The 18,871-nt window shown below is 33.0% G+C and overlaps 1 protein-coding gene across 1 annotated transcript in view; it reads right to left on the minus strand.

The window, feature by feature from the left end:
* The window catches only part of LOC135832852 (uncharacterized), a 41,016-nt gene extending 33,684 nt beyond the window's left edge, over positions 1-7,332 (minus strand). Inside the window, exon 1 of the mRNA XM_065346361.1 lies at positions 7,020-7,332. Coding sequence (XP_065202433.1) covers positions 7,020-7,215 — 196 coding nt within the window. The 5' untranslated portion in view covers positions 7,216-7,332. The remainder of the gene's footprint in view (positions 1-7,019) is intronic.
* Between the last annotated feature and the right edge of the window lie 11,539 nt (positions 7,333-18,871).

An 18,871-nucleotide genomic window follows, 5' to 3' on the forward strand; every position in this document is an offset into this window, starting at 1 on the left:
CAATAACTTGACTGCATTGGCAGCATTTAGAAAGAAAAATAGAAAGAGCATAGCCGGGTTAAATGGGTGATTTGGTCCTATCATAGTTGTTCCTCATGGTCCACAACTCTTTTGATAACATTTTTAGGTTGCCAAACACCTTTAACCCCTTCAAAAGAGGTGAGATTGCAATTTCAGTTAGGAATTTACCGTTAAAGGCAGTTTTCAACCGATCGTTTTTAAACTTGCAGGAAGACATCACCAAGGGTTATTTATGGAAATTTTTAGAAATTTTTTCAAGCGTACCTTCTGGGCATAATGTGCATTTTTAGCTTTCAAAAGACACTTTTGGTCATTTCTTTCAAAGGTGCAATTATGATATAAATATATATTGAGGTATTTATATCTCACCTAGATGTACATAAAACCCATATATTTTTTCTAGAATTTTTTATTTGGGTGGAAGCAATAAATTGATTTTGTCGAGGTTTTTCCCGCCCAAAGTGGTCAATTTTGGTCGACAATTTTTTTTCTCCCAGTATGTCATGAAAGACGTTCGATTACACGCATTAACCCGAATTTGGACCGAATTTTTCCATTTTTCATGTATTTTAATTTTTACAAAAAAATTGCTTCCCGCTATTTTGAGAACTCCTAAACGGCCTTTCGGGTCACCCACCCTGCCAAAATTTATCTGTAGACTAATATCAATTCGAAATACTTCGTCTTTTTATTTTTAGAGTAGAGAAAAAGTTTACTTTATTGTTACATTCTACTTATTTTTTTGATGAATAAGTTTCAAAGACGTTAATGTTGAATACAATACTAAATGCTTTTGAAAAAAAAACAATAATGTTTGAATATTTTTTCAAATCTGACCGCTGTTGAAAATTTTTTTGTATAAGAATTCTTTTAGGTTGGTTGGTCTTGAGAAAAAATGCAAGAACTCAATTTTTCAAAACTTTTGTCTGGTTTTTTAAAATTATTTTGCCTGTTTTTCGTTCAAAATTTTTCGTATAATAATAAGAAAATTGGATAAACTCGTTAAACGTGTCGAGTATAACACACAACTTAATTTTTAGCCGCCCAACTTCATATTCACGCCTTCTGGAGCATACTCAAAATTCTGGAGAAATTGAAAAATTGCGCTGGAGGCTCCAGAATGGCTGAAAATGGTGAAATTCGGATTTGGGGAATCAATATCAGTTTTATATAGGACTTATTTTGATCATTTTTACTGATCAAGTACGTACTTTTTTTTTTAAAAAATCATAAATCACCAAAAACAGTCAATTCTGAATTTTCAAACGTTTGCCAAAAATCGAAAAATGAAGCTGGGCAGCTGAAAATTTGGTTGTGGGGGTTTTAGACCATGCTCTTTCCAAATCGGAGGCGGACACCTCAAGAGATTCCATTGTTAGCTGGAGAAATAGTGACGAAAAAATTCCAAATTTCTGCTGAAAGGCTCCAAAATTGTTGAAAATAATGAAAATCAGTTTCAGAAGATCGATAAAAGATCAATCAGGGTACCTGTAAGTACCTTACCTACCTAAAATTTTGCCAACGTTTTGTTAAACATATTCGAATACCGAACCTATTTACGCGGCAGATTTTACATGATATCGATCTTGAGGTGGAGTCTGTGGAGTCTGTGGAGCCGACTAAATTTCCTTTGTGGATGAATAGGTATTGGGTAGGGTACATGCTGATGTATTGGCGCGTGGAGAATACCGAAATATATGTGTAAGTTAATGATTTTTAATTCGAATGAGATGTCATCGTGTGGTTTAGATTTGATAGATTCTTGTCAAGAGTCAGGAATGATGAATTTAATTGTTTACCGTTAATTAGTCTGCACCGACGAAGACGTAATTTAGATAAGAGTTTACATTAAAGCATCTAAATTTTCCTAGTTTATTGCTCGATTAGGTTAATATTTTTATTCGTTCATATGCGGGTTGTCAATAACCTGAAAAAATACTTGGTGCATGGGAGGAGGTAGGTAAGGTATCTGTATTCATCTCAATGAAATATCATTAGGCTATACGAGAAATTGAATTTTTATTTGTTTAGAAGTTGTGTAGAAAGATCGTGGATCTTTAAATTTATGAATTAGATATTTTTCGTACTCATTGCGTGTCTTGTAATAATTAATTCAGCTGGAATTAAAGTTTATAGAAAACCCTTTAAGCTCAAAAATGACTGACCGAATTTCAAAATTTTTTCAATTTTCGGAATCGATCACTCGTCTGTTTCGAACCCAACCTGGGTCTAGACATCACTTCTTGTAAAGGGGAAGGGACATTCAAATGTATGGAAAATAATGAATTAAAAGTTTTAGACACGAATGATGTTTCGAAAGGGAGAGCAAAGAATCTAACTGGAAAGCGTTGCCTTCTCTAAATACAGGTGCGGTTTTCATTATTCTGCCGGACACTTCAAATACGAAATAAATGTTTCTTTTGGTACGACTTATGCGAACAAAATAAAAAATTGACCCTTGATAAAGTGAACTAAAATTTCAAGTTGGAATCTTATCTGCAGATCTCCTCCTCTAAGAACTTGCATGTTTGATATTGACGACGAATTTGATTCGGGTTTGGGTGACGTATTTCAGACAAGAGGAATTTTTATTTCGGCGTTTCATGTTCGACTTGAGACGAAGAAAAATAAAATGTACTAAAGCAGACTTTTTTTCTTGAAAAAATAGTTAGGAAAATTCGACCCATTATATTTATTTATTTGAAATGAAAAAAATGTACCTAGGTACTTAATTAGAGAAAAAATAGAAATCACTCACATCTTCTATTGATTGAAAAAAAGGTAAAAATAATACCTATACAACTTGAAAATAATGTGAATTTACTTTTTCTATGTGTGTTTGATTGATTGACCGATTGCCATTAAAGGTATAGACCAGATGTTGATATGTTCAATAACTGCCGTCTTTTTCTAGCTTACGATCGTAAAAATGATTGACAATTTGTCAATAACATAACATAAGGAATCATCAACACATCTGGGATTTCTTCGAATTGCTATTTTGAAAATATAATTTTTGAAGGGTAGACTAATGATGTTAAGATTAAGACATTCATTAATTTTTTTTCTGCTCATCAAAGGAACGTTTAAACTCATCCGGTTTAATCTAATTGTAATTTGTCTCAATGAAGAGTATATCACTTAGGTACACCTCAATACCAAATTTCGAGGCATTAAAATGAAATTTATTTTTAGTGAATTTTTAAAATGGCCGAAATAGCCCTTTGATTTATTACTTTCTTACAAATGGAGTAAAATTTCGAAATGGAAATTGGCAAATTGATGTTTGTTTCAAAATCGATCTCCCAAATCGATTGCAACCATTTTTGAGTCAATCTTAAGTCTTCAGTAAAAGTTTAGTTTTCTCCAGTATGATTTAGAATTTTTAAAAATAGATTCAAATTTTGTAAAAAAAAAAAAAAAGAAATCCGGCTTCTATCTTGAATTTGCAATTTACATTGCCTCAATCAACTCGCTGCTGCCGGACGAATTTATGGTAGAATTTGATTTTTAGTTTTTCCAGTCTTTTTGGGGGAAATTCCAGTGCACTGGAGAAAATGTCAATATACATATATTTGAAGGGTTCCTTTCCAAGTCGGCCTAAGTCCATTTTTATCATTTTTGAGTTAGCAGCGCCATCTGCTGGTACAGGTCGGTTAACACCTTTATCACCTTGTCCCAACACCTGGCGTTACTTTTTTCGCTCAGGAGCGCTGTTTTGCCGGCTTGAAAAAACAGCTGATTATTCCAAAGTGGCCTAAATCCATTTTTTACGAGTATTTGTATACAAGTGCAGTTGTGCCGGTTTTTTTTTCAAGTTTTTCAACGATTTTCGAGTGAAGGCGTTTTCACATGAAATTGTTTCAGAAATGTATTAAATTAATGATTCGTGAATTTTTTTTTAAAAAACGCGTTTTTTCAGCTCTTTTTCGAAATTTTTAAAATCAGATAATTCCAAATGGGCCTAAGTCCACTTTTTCTGACTGTTTGACGCGCTCTGGAGCTGAAAATACGCAAAATTAAAAAAATACCAATACGGTACTTTAAAGCAGAAAGATCAAGCTTCACAACCATATAATCACATCATTTATTATTGAAGCGGAAGGGCGAGAAAAACACTTATTTGTGTTTTTCTCGAAATGGAAAAAATGGACTTAGGCCGACTTGGAAAGGAACCCTTCATTTGTTGAAGACTTGATCGGCTCGAAATTGGTCGCGATCGATTTATACCCGTAGGATAAATTTTGGTACAAAAATCTATTTTGAAAATAAAAATATCCCTATATTCAAATTTTAGGCAACATTGAGTCAAATTTTGGTTCAATCAGAATTGCCAGGTTGTAAAGGTTTCCATTGCTAGAAATATTGACGTATTTTTTTTTTTAAATTTAAAAACAATTAAGTAGGTGAATGATTTAACGGAAACAATTTTCCAAAAAAATTATAAACATTTATCGCAAAATGAAATAAGGGGCATATACAATTTCGGCACAAGATAAGTAAGCACACCAGGGGGTCAGTAATGACGCATACAAACTCGGCACATGAGAAAAAAAGAACGAAAGTAACACATACAAATTCGGCACATTAGAATGAGCGAACGAAATCGAAAAGAACACATACAAATTCGGCACATTGGAAAAAATGAACGAAACCGAAAAAAGAACATACCTACATACTAATTCGACACGCTAGAAAATAGTAAAATAGGTAAAATAGATAGAACATGTATCCACTCATTATGTTCTCAATAGATTTCATCCAAGGCAGATACGTACATACATACTTATCAAAAAAGTAGGTACCTACTAGCTACTCTGTTAATTCATGTACTTACAATACTGGCAAGGGAGGTGCCTCAGGTGACATTCACCGATTTCAACGATTTCAACGATTCTTGCACCATATTGGATAGAGGACACCGAACATACTTACCCCAAATTTTCAGCTGCCAAAGATGATATTTCAGCGGTCTAGGGCGATTTTTCGATTTTTGACCAATTTTTATTTCAAAATTGCAATGTGAAAATCGAAAAATTGTCCTGCACGGCCGAAATATCAACTTCAGCAGTAGAAAATTTCACTGTGAGTTAGTCTCATCATACGTACTATTAAAATGCCAAAATAATATGAGAGGATTTGGTATGCGACCTGGGCCAACTATTTTTGGACAATTTTTCATAATTGCTACGTAGGTATGATACTTATGTGAAAATCGAAAAATCGCCCTGGACGGCTGAAATATCAACTTCAGCAGCTTAAAATTTGTGGTTAGGCTATATTCGATGTCCTCTATCTAATGGTGCAAGAATCGTTGAAGTCACCTGGGGCACCTCCCTTGTTAGGTACCTAGTAGGCTAGTACCTACATAGAATTATCCCTATTATCCGTATTTGAGTACGTACCTAAACTAGGTACCTATCTACTTGCGTATTTATGCGTAGGTTAGGTGCGACAAGTTTTTTACATTCACGTTTTAAATGCGAGGTTCATTCTTTCCTATGTGCCGAGTTTGTATGTGTTAATTTCGTTCTTTTTTTTCTTGTGTGCCGAGTTTGTATGTGCCGAATTTGTATGTGTCATTAGGGAGCGATTTCTAGCATTGTGCCGAGTTTGTATGCAAGAAGTGAGAATGTGCCGAATTTGTATTTGCCCGAAATAAGATACCCTAATATAAAATCGAAAAAATTTGGCAATTTAATAGACCACATTACTCCGTGTTATGTGCATTAAAACTGATCCAATTTTCGCATCACCTTCCGCATATAGCGGAATGTCAAACACGCGTATTGGCAGCCATCTATTCATCCATCAAAACCTACATACCTCTGTTCATGTTCTCGGATACAAATTTTATCATTATAAAAAAATGATTACAACATTGAATAACAATCAAGTATATTATGGGATTTCGATCAATTTGGCCAACTCTACCAGTATTTTCATCTAGGTGCACATAGTAGGTAGGTACGTTTTCGGAACGAATAAAAACACGGAATTATGTCGCTAGGTAACCTAACGTGCTTGTAAATAGATATTTGTCGAATTCCTAGTAATCAAATCTCGAACCTCAGCGCCAAAAAATTGACGTTTATCCTTCAAAATGAAAATATAGTACGAGAGGTCGCAATGGATCGCTGCAGTTGGGATACACGAGGAGGTAATAAATCTGAGAAAAAATCACACAACTAAGCGGGAGATGAGAAAAAGACAAGAGATTTTGTCGAGTCGTGTGGGCTTGTAATGGTACTCGTGGTAGAAAATCGTTGAACGTTGCTTTTTATGGAAATACGCGTAAATTAAGTAGGTATTCTCGTTACATCGGATGGGTGAGTGAGTATTTTCAAAATGAACGGAAATAGAAGCGAGTATTGAACTCTAGAATTAATTAGGTGCAATTAGAAGTGTATTTTTTTCAATGCTACGAATGAACTTCTTAATTGGGTTTTAAATTTACTTAGTAAGATTTGGTTTTAAAATGGGTTGAAAATGCGTAAAGAGTGTAAAAGATGGTCATTTTTTGGATATAAAATGTTTAAGTGATTTAGTTTTAATCATTGAGTACCTAAATGCTATTTTGAAAAGATTGGAGTATTTTTTCATTTATTATTTTTTTTTTAATTTTGAAAATAGAAGTTGGAAGATTATTCGGTTGAAGTACACTTCCAATTTCTATCCCAACAATGACAGAAAAGTGAACAAATTAACTGATAAAAATAAAAAATATACCCGAAACATCAGAATATTAGAAAAATACGAAATTGAAACATTTGAGTATAATTTCCAATTTCTGACTCCAAAATGAAAAAAACTCAACCAATGAATAAGATGGCGAATAAAAATGATCAACGAATCCAACAATTTAGAAAAAACACCTCGAAAAATTACGTAAAAATATTTACAAATTTTCTCAATAAAACGAGCTCTTAAAAAAAATAATCGAATTTCACTCGAGTATACAAATTATTAAATATTGAAAATATTTTCAAAAATCTTACCCTCTTTAGTAGGCGATGGCCTATAATAAGGTATATTAGCAGCAGTCGGATACGTAGGATAGTACTGCAAAGGCTGATACCTCAAAGGCGGTTGATACTTTTGCACGGGCAAATGCTGATTCGGATGAAAAGTCTTGCAAGTCACAAACGCAAACAGAAAAACGAAAGGAAATAACGAAATCATACCGGCAATCATATAATAATCTTGACAATCGATAAATAAATAAGAAGAAGAGAAAAAAACGCACGTGGATTAGCGGTCAATGTATTCGAGTCGATCGCCGATAACCAATGTCATGGTCTCGGCGAGAGCAATCTCTTCCTTATATACCTTGTCGGAAGGAGTACATTTGATCGCAAACGAGAATAGAGAATTTTTACCTGTCCGGTTACCTATGTGCATATGTGTGAAGCAAGAAGGCAGGCAGCAGGCGCTTAACCAGCTTATCAGCGCTTCGAGTGCTTTTTTACTCTTGGTTTTTATTTAAATTCGAATTTTTCTTATTGAAATTAAATTGCGGGAGGTTGCATTTTTACATCCTATAGATACGTGAGTATTTGTATTTGCAAATTAAAATGTATCGGCCATGTCTGACATCTGATAATTGGTTGTTTAGTTTGAAGAATACAAACGTGGGTAATCTGTTTGACGCGAGCGAGGAGCGAATACCCTAAGGGGTTTAATTTTGCACGAGATAGATGTGTTAATAAGAGGGCGAGATTGCGAATTTCCAATTGTTTGAGTTGGATTAATATTATGCGTTATTGGCCGCGCATTCATTATCTATTTTATTCTAATTGATGTATTAAACTATGGGATTTATAACGAGGATATGTTTCGGTGTTGGGTTCTGAGTAGGCCTATGGCGATGATTTTTCAACGCAAAGGTCGGTGAAATTTCAAACAGGCTGACATGATTTTGAAGAATTGAATATCTCATCGAAAGGAAAGATGAAATAAATGGTGTAAAATTTATGGTAGGTAATTGGAAAATATTAAACTAAATATTTCAAAATATCGAAGAAAATATTTTCAAAATGGGGTAACGGGCGCTTGAAAAATACTTTTTTTTATTGTGAAGATGTTGCAAAAATTTATTCTCAAACCATTTTGTGCAAATTGCGAAAAAAAATGTTAAAATCATAAAAAAAACCGTCTCTGGGTAAAATAGGTGAAATGAGTCTAATCTTGGGATTTTGAAAATGTAACCGTTAGTTATTCCTTATGGTCTAAAACACCCATGATGAAAATTTTTGGTCACTACTTCTCCTCCAGCCCCTCCTAAAGTGACCATTCCATTTTTTCAGAATTTTTTATGGGGCTGGAAGACCTTCTAAAATACAAAAAAACTGTTTTTTTTCACGATTCTCTCAACTTTCCTCCATTAAGCAGTCAATTTCGGTCGATTTTTTTCAATACTGTATCAACTGCACAATTGGCCTAAATTTGGACCAAATTCATCAATTTTTTCCGTTTTATTATTTTTATTGCAAAAATTGAATCACATAATTTTGGGACCTCTGTAGACAATCTAGACTTCCTTATATCTTCTGGACCAAAATTCATGTCTGCTGTTTAGACTGATATCAATCATCTTAAATATCAAAGTATGTTCTTTTGTGATTACAAAGCTGATATTAAAAGCCATCCTGAGAAAATTGTTATTCCAAGTTGAGGTCATTTATCTATTACGTAATAATTTTTTTCAATATTATTTTTTTAATTTTTCAATTTTTTTGTGCACTTTCCATCAGATGTTGTTTTTAAAATGGGCCAAAAAATTCAGTTTTCAACTGACAGTGGCAACTCTGAAATTTCGAGCCAACAGCTTCAAATCGTCAAAAATTCAAACAGGCATTTAATGACCACCATTAAAAATTGATACCGGTACTTAAGTTGATTTTTGGCCCCTTCTGAGCAATTTGGAATTTCTGGAGAAAATTGAAAACTCGCTGAAGGCTTCACAATGCTTGAAAAGTAGGTAACTATTTTTTAATTGGAAAACCTCCCCTCCTCAAACACTGACTCGTAGGAAAATTGTCGAGTATACAAACTAAAGGCGCACATTTTGAAAAAATTTAAAGATGGGAATTTTTGAATATATTTTGGAAGTTCAACATCTATCTAATTGATAATGATAATAATTCAGTAATCCTTGATTATTTACCTGAAGCTTTTTATTTCTTGGTACCTGTAAAAAAAATCGGAATCTGGGCAAAATGCTCCCCCTTCCTATCTCTACAATTCAGTACCTAATTTGGAATGTTGAGATGAGGCAATATTCACGCTGGTTTGCTGTTTTCAAAAAATTATGAAAAAGTTGAAATTTGTCATAGCTGTTTGTCTATGTACGAGTACGTATTATGATTTTAGTAGCTTAGATATTCGAGAATTATTTCAAAAATTCGAGTCAAGGTTTTTCAAAACAAAAAAACAAAAAAAAATAGCTTGATGAAAAAATGGAAATAGAAATTAGAAAAATGTTGAATTTTATTAAAATTTAAAACCGTTTTTGTTGAAATTGTTGGAAACCTAGAACTGATCAAGTTGATGCGATGACCATAATAAAATAATTTTTTCATTAAAATGCCGTTTATAAATTCTAAATTCAAAAACGTAAGAATACTAATGATTTAAAACTTCAAAGTACCCCTCCCTCCTCTCTCACAGAAAATCATTAAGCTTATGATTTATTTGATCTGGAAAGTTTTATTTAGGGTGATGAGGGATGAAAAGTATTTCATAATATCTACGATCAGCAAGTATACGGAATACGGAGTATGTGAAGAGGTAAATACACTTTCGTTCTTTACCTTGACATTGGTACGTAAGAAGCTAATGATCGCAGCTCACGACGAGTCACGACGTAGGTATAGTTTCGTCAATTATCCTTACAATTAATTACCGTGGCGTCAACGTTAAGTATATTATGCCTAAATCGTTTAATTTCCGTGGAATAAAAATTCAAAAGATAACGTGCTGCTTTATCGTTAACTTTTAATAATTGTGATATCAACTGTACTAAAATTAATCATTAAAAACCCATTATCACGGAAATTTTCAACATTGACCGAATAAATGAATGAATCTTATCACCAATTCATAATATATTTGTTATTCATTTTAGCTCCGGCGTTTATGAATTGAGTCGAACAGCCTCCGAATCATTCAGCAGGTATAATTTAAAATAATAAGTCGTTAAGTATGAGATAGGTATCGATTTTTTTCTAAATATACCTGTGTAATTTTTGTGGATGCCGATTGCCTACCTACACAGGGTATCAAAGTTTCATCTCCTAATCTATGGAAAAGTTTGTGACGCAGATTTATATTTTATAAGTAGATGTGATTGAGGCACGAGGGTGTTGACATTTCAAAAAATGAAAACCTCTAAAAATCAATATGATTTTTTTTAGATGGAGTTACTTTTTATCTGAAAAAAATTTTGAGGACTTGGGGTAAGTACAGCTGGTGCAAGTTTACATGTCGGTGTGATTTTTTTTTTTAATTCAAAATTTTAAAATATGCAACTTTATTATTCAGATTGTCATTTTTTTGTTAGGTGTAAATTCATCTTTTTAAAATTTGGATTGTGTTTTTTTCCTAATTTTGCAGAGAGACTCAGAAAAACGTTGCCTTTAGTAGTGAAGCTATACCTAAACTTGTGAGAAATGATACCTACATCGAAATTAAAAATTAAAATCAGAGTTTACGAATCTTCAAATTTTAGAGGACTTTAAAAATTCTTTAAATTAGGTACCGAGAAAAAAGTTGGAAGATCTGTAATTAGGAACCTATGATAAAAACATATCTTCCTTTTTTTTTTTTTTTTTTTTAAATTAATCAGACATTTGAAATGATATAATACTTCTCAAGAAAAGAGAAAACTAGTTACGAATGAAAAAAATTACAACCTATTTTGATTATGAAATTGAAACATGAACTATACCTTCCTCCTTCATGAAGTGATTAAAATTGCATTGCAATTGAATCTTCCTATTACATTTCTCATTACGTAGGTAATCAATTTGAGAATGCATTCGTACTTGTTTAAACGTGTTAACTATGAATGATAATATAAGTAGACATTTTTCATTTTCCGACGGATGTTGATAAATTTGAAAAATAGCGATTGAAGCGGCTTCTTCGTATGTATTCGCGATTTGCGACTCCGTAAGTTGAAAATATGCTGCTCAAGTAGCCGTTCTCTGCGAGCAAGAAGAATTACCCAGAAGTACTCCCATTGGTGGCGGTGTTATTTTTTTCTTCGTGGCATTCGGATGCTCATACTTATCCCTACATGGCGTATATGCAGCTACAATGCAAGTGAGAAATCAACCAGGGGGTGTTGACTGCTGAGTTGTCTTTTTCAAACCGATGATGGCATGGTCGTATCAAACATTTTAATTATTTATTCTACTTACATGTTATCTGAGATGTCTTTCTTGATCAGGTGAGAACACTCGAATGGAATATTTTGTTGTAAAGCAAACAAATTAAACGTCAATTTAAACGAATAAATTAATTTTAATTAAAATTTTTAGCTAATATTTGTTCGATTAGGTTACAGTATGTGTAACTTCAAGTATATAGGCTGAAGAATGTAGGTAGGTAGGTATAATACTTATACTTACATAGCTCTCAGACTTATTTACAAGTTAAAATATGGAATACTAAATTCGTGTTAATGGTGTTCCGACATTTTTTAAATTATTGTTGTAAATCAGATAAAACGATAGATTTCAATAGTTTATGGTATCTCGTTGGAATGGTTTCGTCGAAAACGTTCAGTATACCTCTTATGGTACCATTTCATATATGAATGTACGTTTGTCTGGTTGGATATGTTGAAAAAATAGATACAACGTTTATGATATAAGAAAACCGATACAATTCGTTCCAAATTATTAATCCGGTAAGACCGGAGGGACGAGGTAAAGATGAATTTCGACGAAGAATTCAAAGATCGGTACCTCATCGTCTAGGTGTTGTTATACATTTCAAAACGACCTGGTAACCGGTATGGAAAATTTTTTAATAATCGTCGAGTTGAGTTGAAGGTGAAGAATATTAATCGTCGGGGTTCTTACGTATTTAATATACTTCGTGATAACTTATTTCCAGTATTTCGTAATAGTGAATTTTCACGGTGTCAAGTTCATTCTTATAGGTAGTTCACGTCTGTGTTGGTATTCGTCGTAGGTGTCATCCATCGTTCAATCACTAGTCATTCTCCTGTCATGTTCAGTTAGGCAACTTTGTTTACGTTGAATTTCTCGGTGGTACATGTACCTCTCTACCTTACTTACCTACCAATAATTAAGCGCGCGGTTACTTTTCTAATAACCTCACTGTAGTATAACCCATCGATTAAAGTTGGAATGTAATAATCTTAATTTCTAAATTATACCTGCGAATTGTCGTCGAGAGATATATCGATACATTTTATTCAAATATAATAACTTTCTGTTATACGACGACGGTTAGAAATTGTGTGCAAACGTAATTGTATTCTTTGAATTATAAGATATCTTTGTTTCAGATTACTCGATACATTTATATCTTAATTTTGCAGCGTTTGAAACGATGGCGAAAAAAAATACTCTCGATCATTTATCTTTTTTCGTATACGTATGATAAGCCCCGTGAGATTAACGCCGAGACAAAATGATAGGTTTGCAACACAATGATAATTTTTTCCTCTTTGTTTTTAATTTCTTATAACGAGACCTTGATTTTAAGTAAAGGATATTAATCCGATTGTAGACCTCCTAGAAATATATCCCGTAGATTAGTCGTATAATATTAATTACCATTTCCCGGTGTGGTGTTTGGTGTTCAAAATTGTACGAAGAATGAAAAAAAATAGGGAAAAATGGAATTGTAAAATCGCGTTCACATGTGCGCAAATGTATTGTTTGAAATTCGTGCAGATGTTTTCGGAGCGTTTACCTATTATGGGTGGTCTGGTCTGCTGTACATTGATTTTAAGTACGAAAATTGAAAAAGGGGTGTGAATGACATTATGGTGAATTAACAGATGAAGGTATCATTCGTAATAATTTCATCGTCTATTTAGAAAGATTAGTTCGTTATTTGGTAATAAAATTCGTGGTGTTTGTTGAGTCTTGTTTTTTATCATAAAAAAATATGATCATCGGCTTTCTTTTTCGTGATGATAAATTCATTTCCGAAAAATTTCTTAGTTTTGGAAAATATTTATTCCCTACTCGTCCCGACTTTTACAGACTGTAGAATGCTAACTCCGGAATGCTCAAGAATACTTCGGTATTGGGCATGATAAGAACAACATAGGCTACGAAAAAAAAGGGAGAAAAAGTTCCCAGTTCGAGAAAATTATTAATTACCTATTTCCTACAAAATTGTAAAAAATCAATAAATCAACTTCATTAAAAATAAAATGTTTAAAACCATTTCCTACTCGTTGACGTGAAATTTTTTTTCACCATGTTTTCGTCACGTCCACATGGAAAACTGATAAGAAAGAAATTGATGAAATGGTATCAGCCTATCACCGTTATATTAATAATTTCCAAATGCATATTATCTGTGAAAATATATTGTACTTACTTAGCATTTTACCATTTAATTCTTCGTACTTTTATTTTGGTTTGCATTTTAAATCAAAATCTTATTATACGTAATAATCTAGGTACTACGTTTTGTTTTATTTTTGTGCAGGACTTTGACATCTTGGAAGAGAGGTGTATCTCAACCTTGAAATAATTATACGATGTATAAAGGAAAACGTGAGGACTATCATATAATCGTGAAATTCAAATTGTGTCTCCGATACTTTAAACCCATCTGTCTTCGGCGAGGTATGTTTATAGTGTTGTCTGCAAGTTTCAATTGTTTTTCAGACTTCTTTTTTCTAGTTCATCGCTATAATATGATTATGAGTCACCAACACGAAGGTAACTAGAACACCATCGAGTCTCAATCTTTTGCGGTGATAATTATATTCGATAAATAAAAAATTACACATTTTTTTGTCTTGTATCATTTTTTATAAAATGTTCGAACAAATTACATAGATACCTATATTTTTTTCTTATTCTATTCATGATCTATAATACCTACCCGATGCTTGGCACGTATGATCGATACATGTGGTGAAGTTCATCGTCGGAATTTTTGCAACATAGAATTACTTACAACTTTATATTTGTTCATACCAGTCATAAGTTGTACCTACACTGTTTACATTGCCATCACTACTTTGGGTTCAAATTGGTGTATAAATTTGTAACTTGTTTCAGAGGTAGAGGATACATATGCATATGCATAATTACCGGTACCAGTGTACGCCGAATAAAACAGAAAAAAGTAAGTATTTGTAAATAAACTTAAGCGAAAGTGGTGGACACATATAAATCAGTTCCTGCTGCTTCGAGGTCAAGCACACGAACCAGCCATAAAATAACTGAATCAGAATTTATTGCCAACAAAGATGCAGTGTGTTTTAATAATTATATCATCTAACGAATTTTTCATCTTTCACAGTTGCGCAAAAGCTGTTGCCTGTTGGTACGCATTTAAACGTGAATTATTCCTGCAGTGTTATTACCTACCTTCATTTGACAATGGAGCATTGGGATCTGTTTTCTAGAAGGATTCTGGACGTTATTACGTAATCTCTATTCTATGAGTAAGCATTGGTTTTAGTTATATAGGTATTCGAACCGATATGAAACATGCAATGTTCGTTATTGTGTAGGTATAGGTAATTTAAGTAGGTAAGTATAGCTACAAACAATAATAAGTGCATTGTTATTTTTAGGAATAAACACAGCGATGTTCTAAAATTAAGGCATAGGTGCACAGCCTAGAAGCGTCTAATCATTAAACGGGTTATTAATCATTTTAACAACATCGATGATTAGCCAACCAACTAAAAGCAGAGTAGGTATATGGGAAGAATTTTCAGGTATTTTGCATCGTTATGTTATAGTTGAACTAGAAATTTATAAGGCGCTGGCAGGAGTCGAACGGAAAAAATGTTCCGAAAGGTTTTCTCAATTAATCGCCTAGTTTGTGAATATTTTGCTTAAGGTCAATTTAAATTGGGAAACGGAAATGAAAATTAATGTGCGAGGGAAAAAACGAGAAATTTTCGTAGGTACATGGTTTCGAGTCGAGATGGTATCGTTTTTCAAAATGATCCTAGTATTCAAATTTCACCATTTTAAGTGGTTGTAATTAATACCAACGAGACATCTTCTTGAGCCAACGATGTTGAATGTATCGACACTCTTGACTCGCATAATTATAGTTTCACTCAAAATCATGGTAAGTAAAAATAAAGAATTGCCAACATTGTGCTTACTCTTTTAAAAGAATTCTTTGGCATTTATTTACATTGTTATAGACTGTCAATAAATAAACGTAATGAACTTCGTACATCCCGCAGCATTTCATTCAGTCATATCGGAAATATACCGGACAAGTTAATCTGAATTTATCAACACCCTTTTTAGTATATGGGCACTGGCTCGTTTTAAAGGTCAACTATCAACCTGCTGGCTACTTATCATCCTTCTTTTCGTTACGAGTACCTATACCAGAGTATATGCACGAATAGATATACGTATTTAAAAATAAACGTAGGAGTAACGCTGTCAGTAAACCACTTGTGCGAAAATGTCTACTACTGCAAAAGAGGTCGTTATACTACTTACTGAATCATCCTTTTTTCTCCTAATAATATGTTTATTAGATTTCAAACGTGAAGCCAGACTTTTGATTTAAAGCTTTTACCCTTGGGCCGAATTTGATTACGTTAGCGTATAGGGTAAAATGCTCGACGAGAAATTACACGTTTTAATTTCCTAGAATGGAAGACTGATTTTCGCGTATGAAATTACGCGAGCAATAATTACAAAAGGTGAGTATTGTACGTAAATGTAAATTAATATATCTTCGATATTAAATTCCAATCGTGCATAATTTTATTATAACTAAAAAAAAGTGCATGTGTGCATTTACCTTGCCTACACATTTTTGTTATCCTGTATGCATTGGTAGGTAGTATCGGTACCCTTATTATTATATTGATTAATGTACGATTTTTTTACAGGCAACATTTTTCCGTGGCAAGTATGTAGGTACCTACTTGAGGTAGAGACATGATCTTCATACTGGTGTCCCAACTATCGCGTGATTAATCACATTGACATATGTTAATATACAGAACGATAGCGATATTCAATTAACGAGCTGATTCGCGAAGCAGAATTATTTGTCAAAGATGCATTTATAGAAAAAAACCGCCCGATGCTACTAAGTCGTTTATCATTAGCATATTAATATGTATTTAAATATGCTTCTGAATGAACTCGTCGTCGAACGGTGTTGAAATGTAGAAAATTAAACGCCGGAGATAAATAATATTTAAATGTATCTCGGATATCGGAAACTGGTGAAGCAGTTCGTGATGCTTGACGTAAGTAAGTAGATGTTGATAAGTTCCGAAAATAGTGATAGATTATGAATAAATTAATAATATTTGAATTAGAATAATCCTCAGAGTCGATAGTTCATCAAAGAAATTCGATTCTATCACACTTATCAATATCAAAGTATTTAAAAAAGTTGACATTCAAATAAGAAAAAAAGCCACCAAGATTATACTGCAGGATCGATTACCTACCCACCGAAAGAAAAATAAAATCATTTAACACGTTTACTTTTAAGTCGCGAAACTGTGTCGGTATTTTCAAAACCACTTTACAAATCCTCCAGACTTTTGATAATATAGGTCAGCAGTAATACGAATACCTCGAATAAAAGCACATTTATAACGGTATGTCCAGTAAATTTAAGCAAAGTGGTTGTGTATTGGACAACAGTTACCACAGGCGGGGCACGTAGGTGGTATCTAATCGACCGCATTAGCTAAAAAAAAAAGGAAAAAAGGGGGAAAAATATCACCAACAGTTGCCGGACTTCTGAACAGGTTCAAATCGACTAGTTGTTATAATATAGCAAGGTCAAGGAACTGTGACATCTGTGTATGCAAAAAACTAGTTTAATTCTGTTAGGGTTTCGCAGAAAGAATCCTTCGAATGTACCTATACGAAATTCTCCCAATGGCCTATTGCCGGTTAAATTTGTGTTTGCGGTTACAATCGCATGCAAATATTTCCTATAATCTGTTAAAAATTCGCCGAGACCAGATAAAGCAATTTTATTAGCGAGATATTTGCATAATATGATAAATACGTCATCTTAAACACCGATCGCAGAACTATTTCGATACATTTTTTCCGTCTCGAATGCGAATTGTAATTAGAAACTTACGTCAGAGGTATTTGGTCAAATTTCGCATTTCATAGGATTATACTAGTAAACGTCCGATTGACAAATTACTCGCTTTATCGTACATTCCCTTTAATATCATTCGGTCGAATTAATTTTCAACCGATTATTGAGCTTCCTTTTTCTGTCACCTATGAATATGAATCAGGCAATTTTTTCCGCCAATGATTTTGTAACAATCATGTAGTTAATTTTTATCGGTTGTTTATTTGCTTACTATGTATTTTAAAATTTTTAAAAATTTCCCTCAGTTGGAAATTTAAAATTGTAATCAGTAGATTATATGTACATGTTACATTATATCCGCGCTATAAATTATTTCCCTTCAATATATCAGCATATGCAATTTAATTAACACGAACACTCGCGATTGTCCCCCGCAGCGGAAAAACGAGTCAAATGCACCGTTGAACTAACGCTGATGCTACTTTAACGTTGAAGTGCGAGTGTGATGTTGATGACCTCCCCCATTTCATATCGCACTATCATGCTGTTTCCAGATAGAATAAAAGATACCAATTTCTTCTTGATCATATCTCTGCTTTTTTTCTAATTTTATTATTGATTGAAATTTTTCATATTTAAATATGGCCGTATGGATACGAACGTCATCCTCATCTCTCGGTAATATATATTGATGAAAAAAAAACCATGCAAAAATTATTACAGTGTTTCGAACCAGCTTGCGATCATACTTCAGTGAATAGTTTATTTAATAAGTCATTGATGAAAAATTTGATAGGTAGTAAAAATATCATTTCATAAATCAAATTAGGTGCTAGTAACATTTCGTATATTGCTAAAAGTGCAATAGACAACTATGCAGAGGCTAAAATAGTAAAGGTATTTTTAAGAGGGCATTTACATTATGATAATACGTTTGGTATTTTGCGGGTATCATAGCACCAAATAACCCAATGCTTAAAACATCGCGTTTGTGGGTGGAAATAGATGAATTTAAATAGACAATTTGTTTTGAATTCTCTTGTACTTTTATACTCGTACCTACCTATTTCATTTTGTAAAAATGATTTAAATTATTGACATTTTTCATTTCCAAAATTGCAAATCGAGATAATGAGAATCCGAATTGAAAGGTAAAAGGTTTTCTTATAGTCTGAGACGTTCGCAAGAATATAACGGTCTCGAAATTTAGACATCTCGCAGTTTCTGAGTGTTCTTATAAATCAATTTAGGCGCCAGGTAACACGAAGCACACAACTTCTGTTGGCCTGGATGGTCATAAAACTACCATCTTCTCGAATATTTAATTAAGTACTTTTTAAAATTTTTGTTACAGATCTTATTTCGAGTAGCGGATGATAGACGATAATGGCGAACTGATGAAGTTGTTTATGGACTCTTTGTTCGGAAACGCGAAAAATATTTTAAATTTTTCATCACGTACAGACAAGATTTATTACGTGAAAATTTTAATGTAGGTACCTATACTTTTTTGCCAATTTTTAAATGCATAGGGTATCAACGGAAAAGATTCAAAGTTCAGTTG

Source organism: Planococcus citri, chromosome 1 (genome assembly GCF_950023065.1).
Source record: "Planococcus citri chromosome 1, ihPlaCitr1.1, whole genome shotgun sequence".
Classification (NCBI taxonomy): domain Eukaryota; kingdom Metazoa; phylum Arthropoda; class Insecta; order Hemiptera; family Pseudococcidae; genus Planococcus; species Planococcus citri.